Genomic DNA, 19,142 nt, shown 5'->3' on the forward strand with positions numbered 1-19,142 from the left:
TGCATAAACCGGCCAATCAGAGGTTCTCTTGCATGGACGGGCTAATCAAGAGTTTCTGTTGCATGAAAGGGCCAATCAGAGGTTTTGTTCCTGACTGAGTAGACCAGTCAACAATACATGCATACAAAATGAGGACTTCCTCGACAGATATGAGGGTATGATGCTGAAATATTGATTCTTCTAGACATTGAAGACATGTGACATTATACTCAGTTGCTATATGGTTCAATGACCACAATACTGTAGATATACCAATGATTTGTTTGTCACAGGCAGTGGTATGTGCTGCCATGTCTATGCAAAACTGCATGAGAAAATGTCTCAGGAGTATCTATGTAATGACCATGTGTTTCATCTCTCAAGCTAATCAATTAATCTTCATCTTGGACAGTTAGCCCAAGTACCAAGTTGTTTGCCCAGGACAGTGTGCTTGTACCCTAGTCCATTAAAAGTATGTTGAAAATAATCCATTTGATAGCCATGTCTTGGTATCAATATTTGTCAAATCCACTGAATCAGAAAGGTCAGAAATCGATCTGGCTCATTAAATGGACTCAATAAAACATGCTCAGCAACTGACCAATGGTAATCAAGGTAACAAACACCCACTGCATAGCTAACCAATCACAACGCTGATTGCTTGAAGGCCAGCCAATCCAAATACTTCTTAATGTATAAAAATTAATTATAAACAACAAACATTAAAGGGGGGAAAAAAAAAAAAAAAAAAATACTTTTGCAGAAAATATTGTAATTTTCATCAGTTCAATAAAATCACATCTTTCTTTTGTACATATTAATTGGAAGCTTTTACAAAAAAATAAAATAAAAAAAAAAAACAAAAAAAACAAAAAAAAAATTAAACATTAAACATTAATTTTGTCAGAATCAAAGGTATACATTTGTATATTCATACATCTGTAAACTCTCCAGACTGTTAACTTTTTAACCATTATGCTAAAACAAGATTTCATTTCACCTCGACCTATTTCAACTCCAACTGCTAGGTCAAAATGTAAAAACCAACATATAACAAATTACAAAAACCTGTAGAAAAAAAAAGCTCATCGTTGGCACTCTTTCTTTCTTTCTTTGTTTTCAGTTAGTTCCCCTTATGTATTACACCTTCTATCCTTTAGCAACATGAGCTGAAATTTATTTATTTTCCAGATGCCAATTACTGAATGTTACTATAAATGGTTTGTTGGAATTTTCTTCTTCTTTTTTCATTCTGAAACTGTTTGATTGATATTGGAATTACCTTGAGGTAATCATAATGTATAATGTTGAGTTGTGGTGGTGTTTGGGGGAGAAAAATCTAAATTTCAATCACAATAGTTTATTACCAATACCTGTACCCATCATCCATTTTAGCCTATTAACATATGGAAGGTGGCTTCAACAAGACAGTATGGTAGGTTTCCGTGCACGCTGTTAATACGCTTTTTTGTTAATACAAACATTAATCAAACTGTGAATTCCATGCAAAATATACCATGCAAAATTTTTTTTTAGTCTTTAACAAAAATTAATACAATTTAAAAAAAGTATTAATTAAATTAAATTCACTTGTAGAGGTAAGGAGTTTTTTTGGTGTTTTTTAAAGTAAATATAAGATTGTGTCATCAGCATTGTTTTTTGGGGGGGGGTTTTCCGGTTGATTTTTCTTTCTTCTCTTTTTTTTTTTTCAGTTACAAGCAGGCATTACTCATTTGTATACAAGAAATATTTTGCTTATTAACAATAAAATATTATTGCAATATTACAATTTATCATCAATATTGGGACAAACTGAAAAAATTATTTCTTATTTGTTGTTTTCTATAAAAAGAAATCTCATGAATTTTAGATTAAATACATTTTCATTTTTCAAATGCAAAACCAAAGCACTCCTAACCTCAAGCTGAATGGGTTAATTTCTGCATGCTCGGCATGTGTTAATTGTCTAAATAGTCTACCTGAACAAACAATCACAAGTTGGAATCTACTCCCACAGTCCCTAGATACACTTACGAGGACAAGACTGGACCGTACCCTGTTCATTCTAGTGAGGAGAGGGGTGAACGGGCTAGTCTCGTGAATTTGTAACTCCATCATGTACCTATCCATTTTATCCTAGAAAAACAAACACACTAATTCATCAAAGAAAAGAAAAAGAAACGAAAGGCGAGGAAAAGAATGTTTTGTTATCGATACCTGACCTCATTTTTAAACCTCGGATCTGTAGAGTCTTATGCATATACGTATGTATCATTAGTTCAACACTTTGTAGAAAGAAAGGAAAACCCCTGATAGGCTATTAAGGTTTTACACTGAAGCCTATAAATATTAGCAATAAAATTCTTTAAAAAAATAAATAAATAAAATAAAAAATTAGCAATTTGGCAAATTTGCTAAGAACATCTGTCATCAAATTCAAGATTCATTTTTTTGTTGGCCAAACAGCAAACATGGTGGTACATCCATAAACAACAAACGATTTTCGAATTAGCTTTTAGGTGAAATAGTAATGGAAAGTTTTTTGACAAATTAAAACTTTAATTCGCATTTGGCGATTTGGCAAGCAATATCTTTATCCCTGACTACTTATACCAACAAAGCAGCAGGAGATCTTTTTTAATGCTTTTCCCATAGGCAGAACAGTACATACCATGTCCTTTCATGTATAATAGTATTAGTCATGGGGCATTGGTTGGAATGGGAAAAAAACCAGAGGCCATCGAGGGTGACCAATCCTGCAACCCACCATACCTCAGGCGAGTGCTCTACCACTGAGCTACATCCCATCAGTTTATCGTAAAAAACAAACACACTATAGTCCATCACTGCCGAATTTGGTTCATTCATACGCTGTTTGGTCATGGTCAAAGAAAAAACAAAACACTTTTACTCTGGGTTTGAAATAAAACACAACAAAATTACTAAGGCAACATAAGAGAATTTTTTTTTTTTTTAAAGCTGAATTTCACTAGCAGAGTATCAACTATAAAACATAAAATAAAAAGCAAATGAAGAATACAAACAAAATAAAGTGTTAACATAACAATTTCCTTTGACTAAAACGTTGAGAAGATTCATGGAGTGACTTCCTTTATAAAGTTATAAAACAAATAGAAACCATTGTAATACAAAAGTAACAACTTCATATAGACACATAATGTTTTGACAAAGTAATTCTTTTTTTCTTTTTTTAAATATGCTTTGCCAGTCTTTGGAAGTTGTGACCTGTTATGCAAGGAGCATGACCAATCTGAACTGAAAGGTCATAACAGTGATTGAAACTGGCAATAGAATGTGCAAGCATCTCTGGAGAAGGTCTGAAGACCATCTTGAACATTTTAATTTTAGATTATGTGCATTCCTAAACATTTTAAATAAGTGTTTATTTATTTTGATATGGAGAAGATAACGAACTCCCCAGCCCCATGGCTAAGTTTGTTTGTTTTGTTTAATGACACCACTAGAGCACATTGATGTATTAATCATCGGCTATTGGATGTCAAACATATGGTGATTTGACAGTCTTAGAAAGGAAACCCGGTACATTTTTTCCATTAGTAGCAAGGGATCTTTTATATGCACCATCCCATAGACAGGATAGCACATACCGCATCCTTTGATATACCAGTCATGGTGCACTGGCTGCCATGGCTCAGTTTTGAAAAATTGCCATTCTAAGATAATCAAGGCTCTTTATGGATGACATCAGTTCCAAAATAGAAACTGCTGCTTCATGGGTTATTATATGTATGCATCTTATCTTTCTCTCTCTCTCTGTTTTCAAATATTAAACAAATATTCCTCCAGTTCAGGTACAAAGATATTATTTATTTATTTATTTATTTATTTAAATGTACATACAGAAAAATTAATTAAGCACACTCTGAATACTGATTAACCAATTTGATAAAAACTCAAGTTTTATTTGATATATCAATAGAAAGTTAAAATTTGTTTTGTTTAATGACACCACTAGAACACATTGATTTATTAATCGTTGGCTATTGGATGTCAAACACTTGGTCATTCTGACATACATGTACTTCTTTAGTCACAAAGGATCTTTTATTTGCACCATTCCACAGACAGGACAGCACATACCATGGCCTTTGATATTCCAGTCGTGGTGCAGTGATTGGAACAAATGAGAAGGGTAGAGGCCATTATCCAGGCACAGCCTGGATCCACTAATACCTATTGGGGCTGTGGTTATCTTTATGAGATAGAACTTTCCATATCCATAGTTATTGTGGCTCCTGCTTTGCCATAAATACAGTACTGTTAAAACTGTGTTATTAATGCAATTTAAAAAAAATTGAACATTGCCGTAATTTGTGTTTTTATTCATAAACGAACTCATCTTTCAGATAATATGATTTAAAAAAAAACTAAAAAAAATCAAGACTGGACACCATTAAGAACATTTTGTTGAAAAAACGACAGTGCTTAGTTAAGTTTTCTGTGTATATATACATATTAATGAATTTTTAATTATCTACAGTTCATTTCGAAAAAGAATAGAAAGTTTTTACATTATTGATTCATGTATCGGATAATGTTAAAACTATTATTATTTTCTACCATAAAATATTTTTTAATACAAAATATATAAAAACAAAAATACTAGTAACAAAATCAAAACTTAATTATTTAATTACAACAGTACAAAACAATTAACGCAAGAGATTCACTAATAATTAAATAATGATTTATTGTTTGAATACTAGTTATGTAAAAAGGCTAAAGCAAGGCATAAAGTACACATCTGTTAAGAGGTTATACATATCTGACTTAATCAGGTTAAATGTTTTAATATTATTTTTGTATTTTCAATTTATTTATTATACAAGTTATGAACAATTTTATATACAGCTAATATTAAGGGGGCATACTTTTAGTACGTACGCATTTTGGGGGGTGGGGGGGTTGAAAATTTAAGAGCCATTTTGCGTACGGCGGGGGGGGGGGGTGTTATTAGGGTAAAATTAAAATATATATATATATATAGTTAATTTGATTATTTACGGACGTTCTAGATCGTCGGCACCTGTTTTGTTCCCCATACTAACCCTTTGCGTCATTCCACTGCATGACCTTTGTGTCATTTGACGCACGCATGCATGGCCAAGAAAATGGCCTCCGGTGGTGATAATTATGACAAATATTCCCAACTTTTGAAATGTATTAAATGTGTAAACCCAACCAAGAAGGCGGGCGAGGTTCAGGAACTATTAGTATAGTATACCATGATGACATCGACGGTGGCATTGTCTACATTTACTGGTACTGACTGACGATCTTTTGTGTATGTACGCAAGGGGGGGTATGGGCACTGGCGTACGCATGCGTACGAGGGGGTGCAAAAAATCTGAAAATTGTGCGTACGTACTAAATGGATGACCCCTAATGTGCAAATAAAGATCATGACTGTAATGGTTGCCAAAAGCACAATTAAAAAATTAAATTGGCAAATAATGTTGAGCAAAAATAGATGTGAAGAAAAATATTTCAAAGCTTAAACAAAAATTTAAATTAATAAACTAAAAGAGAAAATTTATTTTAAATATTTGCATGGATATTAAACTTTATATTAAAAATATGTTTGTAAAGTGTAAAACTTTTTCACTTAAAAAAAGGAGAAAATTTACTTTAAATATTTGCATGGATATTAAACTTTATATTAAAAACGTTTGTAAAGTGTAAAAAATGTATATAATAAAATAATAGAAAATTGATTTAAAATATTTGATTTGATATTAAAACTTTATATTAAAAATATGTTTGTAAAATGTAAAAATTATTTTAATGTTCTTTTTTAAAAATTCTTATTTGATTTTAAAACTCATTTAATCATAAATATATGGCTAGCTAGTTTTAAGCATATACTTTATACCATTAGATTTGTAACGGTATTATATATGTTGTGCCACTAAGCATTGGTTTCATAATGTAAATGATACCATACAGTGTTGCAATACAAGATATATTTCATGCATACAGCAAGAATAAAGACAGAATTATGTTTGAAGAAAAATAGTACAGTAACTTTGGAAAAAAAAAAAGTGAAAATTAAATTTCAGTTACAGCATTGCCTGAAAAGCTGGTCACAAATCTTATGAAGTATTAATGGTGGATAGACCACAACAATTTTTAAATACTTTTTTATTAAGAAGATTTAAAAAAGGCAGTTACTTGTTAAGGTTTTTTTTACAGATGATAGCAAAATCTGGTTTGGCATAATTATGAGCTCCCTGATAAACAAAATATCAGATATTAATTAGGAGATAACCATAATCGAGTTTTTAAGATTTGCGGGTGTTAGGGTCTACTTTTGATCCCGCTAATGTCATTGTTGACCAAAGGCGTTAGCCTGAGGTAAAAAATGAAACATTTGCGGGCATCAAATAGACCATAACACCCGCAAATCTAAAAACTCCATATGGTTATGTCCATTGTAAACTGAATCGTTTTTCTACGGAACTAACTGTATATTTTGTATTTCTTGAAAAAAATGCCTGACTACAATATAACTGTAGACCCTTGACCTGTTCCAATTGCTAATGACATTAGCTTTCCTGGGTGTTATTTTCATTTGATCCCGGAAAAAGAATGTAATTAACCAATCACAATACATAACACACTTGCCATCAGTTTACAATCATCAATACACACACAACAGGAAGAAACCCAACAGCACCCCTTTCAATAATGTTCTGGTTAAATATGTATTTGCTGAGAGGTTTGTTCCTGTATTAGTGATTAATATGAGAAATTTGTTTTATCAGAAATCTCGAAAATTATCAATGTAAAGATGTTTAACGTTAAAAATAGGATTGTTATTGTATTAGAGCAGTAATATTTGACTACCATTTGGTAGGCAGTGATTGTGAAGAATTTATATAGATTGGTCTCTGACAGTTAGAGAGCATTGTAACTGTCCAAATGTCCGTCTAGCTCTCTTACCGTCAGAGAACTCGGGCTAGCGTCAGCAAGACACGGCTCTTTACCTACTGGGCATCAAATTTGTGATTTCACACATACTGACTCGTGCCATTATTTAGGAAATGTTTTATTTAACGACGCACTTAACACATTTTATTTACGGTTATATGGCATCAGACATATGGTTAAGGACCACACAGATATTGAGGGAGGAAACCCGCTGTCACCACTTCATGGGCTACTCTTTTCGATAAGCAGCAAGGGATATTTTATATGCACCATCCCATAGACAGGATAGCAAATACCACGGCCTTTGATATACCAGTCGTGGTGTACTGGCTGGAGCGAGAAAGAGTCCAATGGGCCCAATGACGGGGATTGATCCTAGACTGACCGCGCATTGTTGATTTATAGCCTTTGGTTTTCGGGGTGTGTGTGTGTGTGTTTTTCTTTCTTGTTTTTTTTGGGGGGGAGGGGGGGTTTACCTCGGGGAAAATGGCAAAATGTATTATTTTATATACACTACACCAATGGAAAATAAAATACCTGTATATTAAAATGTATGCACCGGTTGCCTGTGCATATTACAAATTGCCAAACCTATGAAATGATATCAATACTGTATTTGATTTGATTAATAAGATGAATGAAGCTCGTTCAGCACAGTTGTGAATTTATACTTACAATTTGTAATATTTAATAATAAAATATTATAACAATACACAACAATAATATTAAGCATTATGTTAACTGTAATGTATAAATGTATAGTATGTTACTGAAATTATCTAAGTGCTGATATTTTGAATTAATCATCTTTGTGATAATAAAAGAATATAACAATACAGAGCATAATATGAAGGCATTTTGTTACCTCTAATGTATACATGTTAATATATATTACTGAAATTATCCGAGGACATATATTCTGTCTTAATCATATTTGTAAGCAAAGTAACTTGAGAGTTATAAAATAGAGACATCGACAAAAACTAGAAATACATCCAAATATTGCTCATGTCCTTCTTCTTGTGCAATAATGTAAATGAAGGAAGAAAGGAATGTTTTATTTAACGATGTACTCAACACATTTTATTTACGGCTATATGGCATCAGACATATGGTTAAGGACCACACAGATATTGAGAGAGAAAACCCTCTGCTGCCATGCAATGGGCTACTATTTCTGATTAGCAGCAAGGTATCTTTTATATGCAGCATCCCACAGGCAGGATAGTACATACCACGGCCTTTGTTATACCAGTTGTGGAGCACTGGCTAGAATGAGAAATACCATCAGAGATCGATCCTAGACCGATGGTGCATTAGTCGAGTGCTTTACCACTGGAATACATCCTGACCCCTAATATAAATGTTAAAACTTTGTTTTGTTTAACGACTAGGGCCTCCACGAGTCCATAATATTGGACTTGAGTACTCGAGGGTCAAACTCGACCCGGACCCGAGTACCCGACACTTACACTAGTTGATGATGAGATTAAAGAATAAAGTTAAACAGAATTATACATTTTAATTCCAGGGCTGAACATGGATGCCAAATCATGTCATTGTATTGCATTTAGAAACCGGTTGATATATTTAGTGTTATGGTGGATGGACGGCGAGTTTAAAAAAAAGAAACTAGCGCATGATCTTATAATTATTCTGTCACTTATATCGTTGATTATCTAAGCCTGAAATTATTGTCCTACATTGTCCAGTGTATTATAATTGATTCCACCTCGAGTACTGGGTACTCGAGTCCTGTGAGTGGATTCGAGTCTTGCTAGACTCGACCTGTGCCTGAGTACTCAAGTACTCAAGTACTCAAGTACTCATGGAGACCCTATAATGACACCACTAGTGCACACTGCCTAATATAAATGATGAACGTTCTACTCCAACACTCCTTACAAAACTAACAGACTTATTCTGATTCAACAAAAGTCAATTTAATGTTATCATTTTCTCAATTAAGTCTTATTAATTAAAAATGAGTCGATAATTTGTAAACAGAAATAGGTATTTAATGTCTAAGATCCATGACTGCATACTGAATAACATTTAACTATTAATACTGAAATGTATTGGTCTAGATAATCTGACACTGTAGGCCTCAACCTTAGCATTAGTCTGGGATATTGTGGCATATACACACTGTGACAGAGCTCAAAGCATAGTTCTAAAATGTAACCTAATAACCTGTTGATCAAGTCATCATATTTTCAAATTAAACAAAACGTTTGAAGAAATATTAAGAAGTGTTTTCTTCTTAAACAATACAACTAGAGCACATCAATTAATTCATCATTGATTAATTAATCAAACATTTGATCATTCTGACAATAGTCTTCAGGTAAAGTTTTGTTTAGCAACACCACTAGAGCACATTGATTAATTAATCAACTGCTACTGGATATTAAACATTTAATAATTGTAAACTGATGTAATCCAGGTATTTAATACACCAGGTGATAATTTTGTAGCACAGATATTTAATACACAAAACGCTGACTTTGTAACACAGATATTTAATATAACAAAGTGCTAAATATAACCATTACCCATACATGTAGCTAAGCACCAACTGCACGAGCATGAGATTAAATAAGCTTTACACACACCCATTAGCAGTTTAATATAGCTAGTGCTGCTGTGCGGTCTACATACGCATATGTATATTAATTACTATACAGCATACAAACATGTATATATATATAGCTGGACCCCGTTCCACGAAGCGATCTTAGCCCTAAGATCACTTTGAGTGCATAGCTACCTTATGCACTAAGGTGATCTTAGTGCTAAGATCGCTTCATGGAACGGTGCCCTGGCCATCAGTGTTAGGATGTAGGTGAATACAATATTACACACCGCTTGGTCAACAATTAGGACTTACAGTAAAAAAATTTGCCTTGAACATTTGTTTGTTTTTTCGAGCATGTATATTTGCTGAAACGTGAGCATGATGTCGCAAGTCAGTTGCCCCCTGTGAATAAGAAATTGCCACTCATGCAGAACATAAAAAAACACATAAGCATGAAGCAAGACTAGATCAAATGCAAAATAGTAATAAAATAAAACCATCTACTCTTTGAACTGGCTCTGGTAGTGTCTTGTGATCAAATATTCACAATGAAAGGCTAACGTTGTTCTTTTTATTGTATCTTGATACGCATCATTTGTATTTCTTTATAAATAATGATATTTATTATAAGAGGTTTCAAAATAAATAGGTTATTAAAAAATGCTGGGTCAACGTTCTGATATTACAGATGCAGCTACATGTTTCTAAGAACATGTTTTAATAGGTTATTTAAAATGAGATGTTGCTCTTTCTCTTTTTCTTTGTTATTTAATAGTTGTATTATTTGCTATTTTTCAAGCTTCAAGGTATTTCGATTTTAGGCCACTTATCAAAAATATAGTATCATCATCTGTGTGAGACTCACACATGTATTTCCTAATTACCAACTGATATTTGTTACAAATGCAGTAGAAATGTTTTTTAAAAAAATAGGTTACATCATACTATATAACTTTAATATTTACAGAAAAAACCTAAACATTCTATTGTCTTCACAGACTGATGTTTTTTTATGTTTAAAAAATCTTAATTAATAAATTGGTTTTAGCAACATAACATTAGTTACCTCCCTTAATTTATTTCACTCTAACAATGGTTGCCTTCCCTCAATTGTGTAATCAAACACAAGTTATCTCCCCTTATGAACAGTACTGTCTTCACAGATTGGCTTTTAATGTTTAATTAACAAAATGTTTCATGTAATCTAACTTCAGTTACCTCCCTTGATTTATGTAATCTAACAAAGGTTGCCTCCCTTCATTTGTGTACTGACACAAGTTACCTCCCTTTAGGAACAGTACTGTCTTAATTAACAAAATGGTTTATGTAATTTAACAGTAGTCACTTCCCTTGATTCATGTAATCTAACAAAGGTTGCCTCCCCTTATTTGTGTAATCTAACACAAGTTACCTCCCCTTGTGAACAAATGATCAAAGGCAGCAGCTTGTTGGCCATGAATCCCAAAGCAAAATGCACAAAAAAAGAAAAGAACAATTAATTTACCAGATTAACAATGCCTTGTTCAGACTCGTTTAACTGAAAATTTACCTTTAAATGAAAAACAAGCTTATCACAGATAGCGGTTTTATAGGCATGACAATTGAGAACTCGAATAAAACCAGGCCATAAATTACTATTCACCTGACTTCGACAGAACTCTATAGAAGACACAGATATTTGTGTCCATTGAACAGTTAACTGATGGAAGCATGTCAAAATTTATTCACATTCTCTTTACATAAACAAATCAAATAAAAATTTAGTAATAAATGTATTTATCATGGCCCAATTTTATTACAACTTATTTTAACAGATATTGTCAAGAGAGAAATTGAAAAAAATAATACATGTAAATAAAAATATTCCCATTATTAGAATTTTCTGTTCAATTACATTATTTATGTTTTTATTTATTAATTTTGTTCCAAGTTTACCCATGATATAGATTAAACAAGTGTCCAGTTTACCCAGGATGTAGTTTAGAGAGTTTCCACATCTACCCTTGATATAGATTAAACAAGTGTCCAGTTTATCCAAGATGCAATTGAGATAATTTCCACATTTACCTATGACAAATGTTGAGTTAACTCAGGGTATTGTTTATACAAATTCCATCTTTATCCAGGAATTACTTTAGTCAAGTTCCCAATTTACCCAAGATGTAGACAGTTTTGCACTTTAAATTATTACTTCAGCGAAATGTCTACTTTACTCAGGGTTTAACTAGTATAAAAGTGCATTGCAGATGTTTTACAAACTGCTAGTTATTAAGAATATGTACATGTACTATGGAAAGATATAAAACAGCAAGGAGAAAATTTAATGTTAAAGAATGACCACTGAAAAAACAAAAAACAATATACTACATTCTAAAAATAAACAAACAAGAACAGTCAATAAATTAGACATAATTAATATTAAGAAGCCATTACTAAAATAACTATACAAAAGAAAAACTAAAACAGGCTGCATGCTAAACTAAATGCAACTAAACTACTTGGCAATAGTGTTTTTCACAAACGTGCAAGTTTATTTCCTAGTGGTTTGGGATCAAGCCTAGATAACAGTATACGATGCCACTCAATTAGACAGTCGGGTCAAGCTGTAAGCCACGACTGGTCATGTCATTGATTTCATTCACGATAAACAACATGACACAACTCAAATGCTGTATTTAGACTTAAAACGCAATTGGAAAATCATAATCCTATGTTAATGCTCATTAAAAAAAAGAAATCTGTATTATTTCCAATATTTGTAATGTATCAAAATGTGTTACTAAACAATGAAGTGTTTCCCCCAGATGTTTTCAGAAAGTAGCAGTAAAGCTTTTTAATTAACATATGTACACGTGCAAGGATAGATAGTACACTTTTTTTCTTCTTTTTTCAGATTTTTTTAAGGCAACGTGGTGACATGTTTTGTCTTTCTATAATTATTTTATTAAAGACAAGCTTTTCGATGTAGTCCTAGGCCAAATATTTTTCTCTCTCTCTAAAGCAGTATTTCATATTTTATTATTTTGGGTATTTCATATTAATTTTTCATTTTCACTAGCTTTTACATGTACAAGTATACACAATCCCATTTGGTTGAAGTATTTGACTGCAAGCGATTTATATTGGTCACCTGTTCGCTAAAGATACATGCACAATATTGCAAATATATAAAGGCAGGGCTTGGGATCTCAATAAATTGAGCACATCAAGTTTTTTGTCTGTTCTGAGCACACCAAGGTCTTTTTAGCTGGTAAAGAGTTGTACATATTCAGAAATGCATTTCAAATTATCTTAATCTAATTTTTCAGGTGAAATGTTTTGAGGTTAGCATGCTTGTATTTAATTTGGCAACCCTCCAAGTTAACTTTTCTATCTAGGAGTCAGATGGCGCCTACTTGTATTTTTATATAGATAATATGAAATGTTTTAGTCACCAAATGAACAAAAAAATGGTCGCATGTGCGATTAAATCGGTGGCAATGTAAAGGGCTGCTTGGGCTTGCTTATTTTTAGTATACTTATTTTTAGTACACTCATTTTTAGTACACTCATTTTGAGTACACTTATTCTGAGTATCCTCATTTTCAGTATACTTATTTTAGGTACAATGTTTATTGCTTCATCTTTGGTGCAATCTAACGCCCTGAATGGGCAAAGTCCCGTCCGAGGACCGACCTCTGATTGATACAACTCATTTTAATTCTTCCTAAATTACCTGAAGAGAATACATGATAATCACAATTACAAACAATCATGTGAACTGTGTTCGTCCCACAGGGAACGTCTTTTTTCATGCTATGGAATTTACTACAGTTTATTTATTTCTGAGCTGATACGTTTTTTCAATTGGACACGAAAATTGTATTTTTGGGGTTATTTCCAAAACATTTTTACTTTTCTTATGTCAAACCAAACTGAAACCATTTACAAAAAAAAAAAAAAACTTTTTTTGTAGGAGGATGGGATCGACTATAGGTACAGATTTTTTCACTAATTAATTTTATTTGCATCGTATAGTGTGATACAGGCTTTAAACATTTAAAATGGTCCAAGTGCAAATCTTACCAATTTTTTTATTATCGTTATATTTTTTCAATATTTTTTATACAATGGGATATTCATGAAATAATGCTTAAATGTCAACAGACCTGCAGGAAAAAATTCATTAAATTTGAAAACAGCTTATTGTAGCAAAATGAAGCCTTGTGAAATATTGTTTTTGGATATGTGTTTATACATCTGCTTGCTATGCTGGCTTGTAATACAAAACATAATATACAGGTCTGTATTTGAACATAATAATAAAGTTTTAAAGTGACAAACCCTAGTTTTTAAACACTAAGATGTATCTTTCACTGTTAAAGTGACAGACCATAGTTTTTAAACACTACAATATATATTGCACTATTAAAGTCGTTTTTGATAATTTAATTTAGATGTACTTACATTTCATTATTTAGAATATTAATTTTTCGTATGCCTGAAGTGGTTCTGGTCATCCAGGTTTTTGATAATTTAATTTGACACATTGGTGTTGCAATTACAAACAATCATGTGAACTGTGTTGCAAGACTTCATATTTATAGTTACGTCTTTTTTTTCATGCCATCCCAAAATGCATTTTTTTTTAGAATTTTAAAAACACACATTCATCTGAGAAGCAATGGTTATCAAGACAAGCTCTAGTTATTTTAGACAGGATTTCTCTCTTTAAACATTACAGACTTGAGCTTCTCTCTATTATAACCATTTCCAAATTTGTGTTGCAGATTTGTAGATTAAATAAACTTAGTGTCTATTTTCAATGGCTGAAACTAGAGTCTGCACCTTTAAAAATAAATAAACAAACTGCACTTTAAAATGAAACATAAAATTATATGAATTTATAACTTCTGTTTAATACATTACTTGGCTGTCATGTACTGGCAACTGAAACATTAATTTAAAAAATATAAAAAAATTAAATAAAAAACAACAAAATTAACAAAATATTTACTGTTCAAAATACCTTCATCATAATTGTTTACAGTGTTACCTATGGTTCACATTTATTAAATTCTGCTTTATTAAAGGTTAACTTTATAACACTGATAAAAAATGCTTTGCCAAGTTGTAATCAAGTATCAGGTGATGACCTTTCATAGGTTTTAATTTCCAATAACAAGCTTTTTGCCAGAGGGTAAAACGGGTATGGCGCCATACCCAAAAATGTTTGCAGATTTTTTTTTTAAAGTAGAACTTTTGAGAAAATTAATTACTCTTATCATTACTGTATGATTTTCTTAATCCTAATCCTAATCTTAACCCATTTTCTTCCCCACCCCAATACCCCGTTGACCATGGTTGCATTTAATTCCATAGTGCCATACCCAAAATGTTCTTTCTGGCAGAAATACTGAATAAAAGCTATTTAATTTTTATAAAAATTATTAAAAATCCTCCATTAAAATTGCTTTTTTGGTTAAAATGAAAATCAACCCTAGTATAGTGCTGTAAAGCGTGAGGATTTTTTTCTGACTGCATAAATATGTCATTCTTGTTTTCAAATAAACTTCAATCTTTGCCCAGAGCAAATTAAAGGCGAGCTGAAGATCACTCTCCTGAAAAGGATCTAGGCGAGCATTCAAATGAAGTGTCAAATAAAATGTATTTTAAAAATTTGTATTACAAGGTGATCAATTTGCTGCTCTCCTCAACTGTTCCTGGTGAGTATGAATAGGACTAGGAGATTCCTGGTTAAGACTAAATTTGGAACATTTAGTGTAGGACTGGGACCTCTTTTTCCATGCCCATAATGAATGTTCAGGCACGCCAATCTAGGGCTTAACCTCTGACTTCACCAGTGACTAACTCCGGAATAGAAGGGGGAGGGGTGAGGTGGGGGACAAGTTTGAGGTTGGCGGAATTTCGAATAAATTTAGTGTAGGTATTTTGTATTTTGTAAGACAATTTGCCATGCTTACGCGAAAGCAAAAATGGGAATAACAATTTTAATTTATTATTAGGAATATAAAAGTATACAGTAAAATAGATTTAAAAAGAATAGCTCATAGTAATTTTATTGTAAAGTTAACCTATAAGGATGCAAGTTATAGATGTGTCAAAAAGTATAAATATAACTGTAAAACTGCCTATTTTCTTCTTTTAATAAAACCAGAATTATTTTACTCATAGTTTTTACAAATCAAGCTATATTCTTTTATACCATACAAAAAAAAACCCAACACATTTCAAAAGTTTTTTGTTTTTTTTTAAAAAGGGTGGATTTAAAATAAACAAAGGAACTGAATAACTCATTTTCATTTTTTCAACAACCATTTTGCTTTTCATATACATATCCAAATTTCAGCTACATGATACAAAAACAATTGTTTGGGGTTTTTTACCTAAAATAAGCAGATACAGAAAAATTTGCATTCCTTGTCAGTGCAGCATAGCCTCAAGCACAAATATTTGGTTCTGTACATGGGAGATTGCAAAATATTTGTGCAAAAACATAATCTTACTTGCTATTTATTTTGGAAGAAAACCACTAATTTCATGGTGAATCTGTGAAAAACACTAAAAAAGCAAAGGAGGCTAAAAAGTCACTACAGAAAAAAGAAGCTAACTACGATACTACTGGAAGGCTTAGGACAGGGTGTGGCAACAGAATGCAAATAATAAAATAATATATGATGGTAGACAATACGTGATCCCCAATATATATATTTTAAAAAATGTTGTATTTAATGATGCACTTAACACATTTTATTTAGTTATATGGCGTCAGACATATGGTTAAGAACCACACAGATACTGAGAAAGGAAACCTGCTGTCGTCACTTCATGGGCTACTCTTTTCAATTAGCAGCAAGGGATCTTTTATATGCACCATCCCACAGACAGGGTAGTACATACCATGGCCGTTGATACACCAGTCGTGGTGGACTGGCTGGAACGAGAAATAGCCCAATGGGCCTACCGATGGGGATCGATCCCAGACCGACCGCGCATCGAGCGAGTGCTTTACCACTGGGCTATGTCCTACCCACCCCCTAATACAACTAATATAAACTTGTCAAATCTTTCATTTCCCAAAATTTACATTATCATAGATCATATATAGGACATTTACAAAGCCTGTTTTTCTTAAACGTAGGGTGTTTAAGCATTGTAAATGTATGTAGTTACATGTGTGTAAAACATAAACTGGCTTTGTAAAATCGTCCCATTATATTTTACATATTATTAAGCTAACAAATGATCTAGAAAGAGAGAGAAAAACACATATGTAACTTACACCAAACAGCAGTAAAGGATCTATTAAACTGACTTTCCCATGAACAGGACAGCACATACCATGACCGTGTGTGACCAATCCTACAACTCGTTACTCCTCAGGCCAGTGTTTTACCACTGTACCATATTAAAGTCCCTTTTGCCCATTTATATAAACTCATGTTACCCCAACCCCCAAATAATTTATTTAAATAAACAGTTACATTGTGTTAAATTATTTAATGTACAACTTGGAAGAAATTAGCATTATCTGAACATCACCTATACTAAACCAGAAGGAAATAATAAAAAAAAATAATTTGGGACAAATTTACAAAGCCTGTTTATGTCTTACACGAGTTTAAGAAAAACAGGCTTCATAAATTTGACCTTTAGTTTTTAAAAATACTCTGGCTTGGTATATGCTATACAGTTTATGATTATCAGGCAATGAATTTGAGGATTTTTTGTTTTTAGGCTTTCAAACCAGAATCATAAAATGAGTTAACACAGATACTTTGGGATTCCATCTCCTCCTAACTTATGCTTGCAACACAAAATCTGGGATTCAAAGAAGGACGGAATCCTACTAAAATTTGCAGGCTGACCATTGTACACTTAAGACAGGTTTTCACTAGAACCAACCACACTTTTCCACACACACCCTTTCTACTCACTGTCGTCCACGAAGTTGTCCTGGGCCTAGCGCTAAGATCACCTTAAATGCATAACTACCTAAGGCACTTAAGGTGATCTTAGTGCTAAGATCGCTTCGTGGAATTGGGCCCTGGGTGTGTAACCGATTATTCTGCCAGCTTAATGGAAGCAGAGTTGTCTCCCTTAAAAATGTCTGTTGAGAGAACAATTTCTAGTCACATGAGAAAGAGAGACACAGAGAGAGAGAGACGAAACCAACACCGAGAAATAACGATCTGCAAAGCAAAAGCGAAAAGCAAAACAGAGAGCTTTGCAGAAATGAATATTCATGATGAAAGATGTGATTTGTTGAACCCAACAAAATTTTGTGTAGAATTTTATCTCTAAGATTAACACAACACTCACTATTCAGTTTCGTGAAGGTATTTTCTCATTATTTTAACTTCAATGACTCACTTTGTTCTTTGTTACAGGAAAGCAATAAAGCTATTAACTCTTTGTTTCCTACATACGTACCTTTTGTATTCCACATAAAATTAATTTTGAGCTTCTACGGACAGATTTGCCAAAATTTAAATTTTAAGCAAAACATTATAAATAATGTGTAAGCTAACGATAAAAGAAAGCTAGAACCGGCAACAGAAAGCTAGAACCAGTGAAACTATTTTGCACAGCTCGTCACATTGCGTAGTTGTCAGCGTCTTTAAAATAAACAAAAGCTGAATACTATGGAAGTCTGAATGACGTTCATTCAGTACTCGCAATTTTAGTTATGTTAACAAACCACATCCTCAGAAGATTCAGATCTCCCAGTCAAATACAACTGTATAAAAAATCTAACTATAAAATATTTATTTATTCACCCCCATTTTATGTTATTTCGTAGAACATACAATGTACTAAGAGTCAGATGTTTTTTGGGGGTTGTTTACACTTTATTAAGTTTTTGCTAACAGCTCAATTGTTTTATAATTCATTTTAATTTTTTATTGGACTATTTTTCATAATTGACAAATGATATTTTAATTAAGGAAGTCTTTAAGCTGGTTGTTAAACTAAACTTAATTAAAATTAATAGATAATATCTCATTAAGTATTTTAGGGTTTTGTTTTAACAGATGTTAGGGGGAGTATGTTAAACTGAACTTCATTTAACTTATCATATTTAACTTATGTTTACTTTAACATAAAGATCACTTTAGGAGAAGGGGGGGGGGGGGGGGAGAAGATGAATTAAACTGAACTTTAACGAATATTTAATTATGTATTTAAGCTGCATGAAATGGTAAATTGAACTTACTTAAATTAGATCCGTTTTGATTTATTGATCTTTTTTTTTCTTTTTCTTATAATAACGCTCAAGACAAAGTACTAACATAAAATGACGTCATCAGATATGACGTTCTCTAACAATTTTTACATTCATCGACAAATGAACCAATTTGCGTTGGACTAATGGCGTTAAAATGCAATGAATATAATAGAGATTTAATTATTAAGTATTTAACCTGGGGGTTTTTTAGTTTAAAAATAAAATAAAAATTTAAACATAAAGATCACTGGGGGGATGGGAAGGAGGAGGAAACAGAACTTAATTCAATGATCACTGGGGGGAGGGGGAGGGGGAGGAAACAGAACTTAATTCAATTAACAGATACCATTAACTGAGCATCATGGATGTCCCAACTAATTAACT

The 19,142-nt window shown here is 32.4% G+C and overlaps 1 protein-coding gene across 10 annotated transcripts in view; it reads right to left on the minus strand.

Moving 5' to 3' along the window:
* Nucleotides 1-19,142, minus strand: part of LOC121385171 (arf-GAP with GTPase, ANK repeat and PH domain-containing protein 1-like) — a 128,377-nt gene that overhangs the window by 44,301 nt on the left and 64,934 nt on the right. For 6 of the 10 annotated variants that reach the window (XM_041515723.1, XM_041515722.1, XM_041515721.1 and 3 more), the window contains 2 exons: nt 9,842-9,931; nt 2,014-2,115 (listed from right to left, as the gene is read on the minus strand). The exons of 2 other annotated variants lie outside the window; for them this stretch is intronic. In XM_041515723.1, coding sequence (XP_041371657.1) covers nt 2,014-2,115; nt 9,842-9,931 — 192 coding nt within the window. The remainder of the gene's footprint in view (nt 1-2,013; nt 2,116-9,841; nt 9,932-19,142) is intronic. 2 more of the 10 variants (XM_041515727.1, XM_041515724.1) reach the window with 1 other exon arrangement.

The sequence above is a fragment of the Gigantopelta aegis genome, chromosome 11 (genome assembly GCF_016097555.1).
Source record: "Gigantopelta aegis isolate Gae_Host chromosome 11, Gae_host_genome, whole genome shotgun sequence".
Classification (NCBI taxonomy): domain Eukaryota; kingdom Metazoa; phylum Mollusca; class Gastropoda; order Neomphalida; family Peltospiridae; genus Gigantopelta; species Gigantopelta aegis.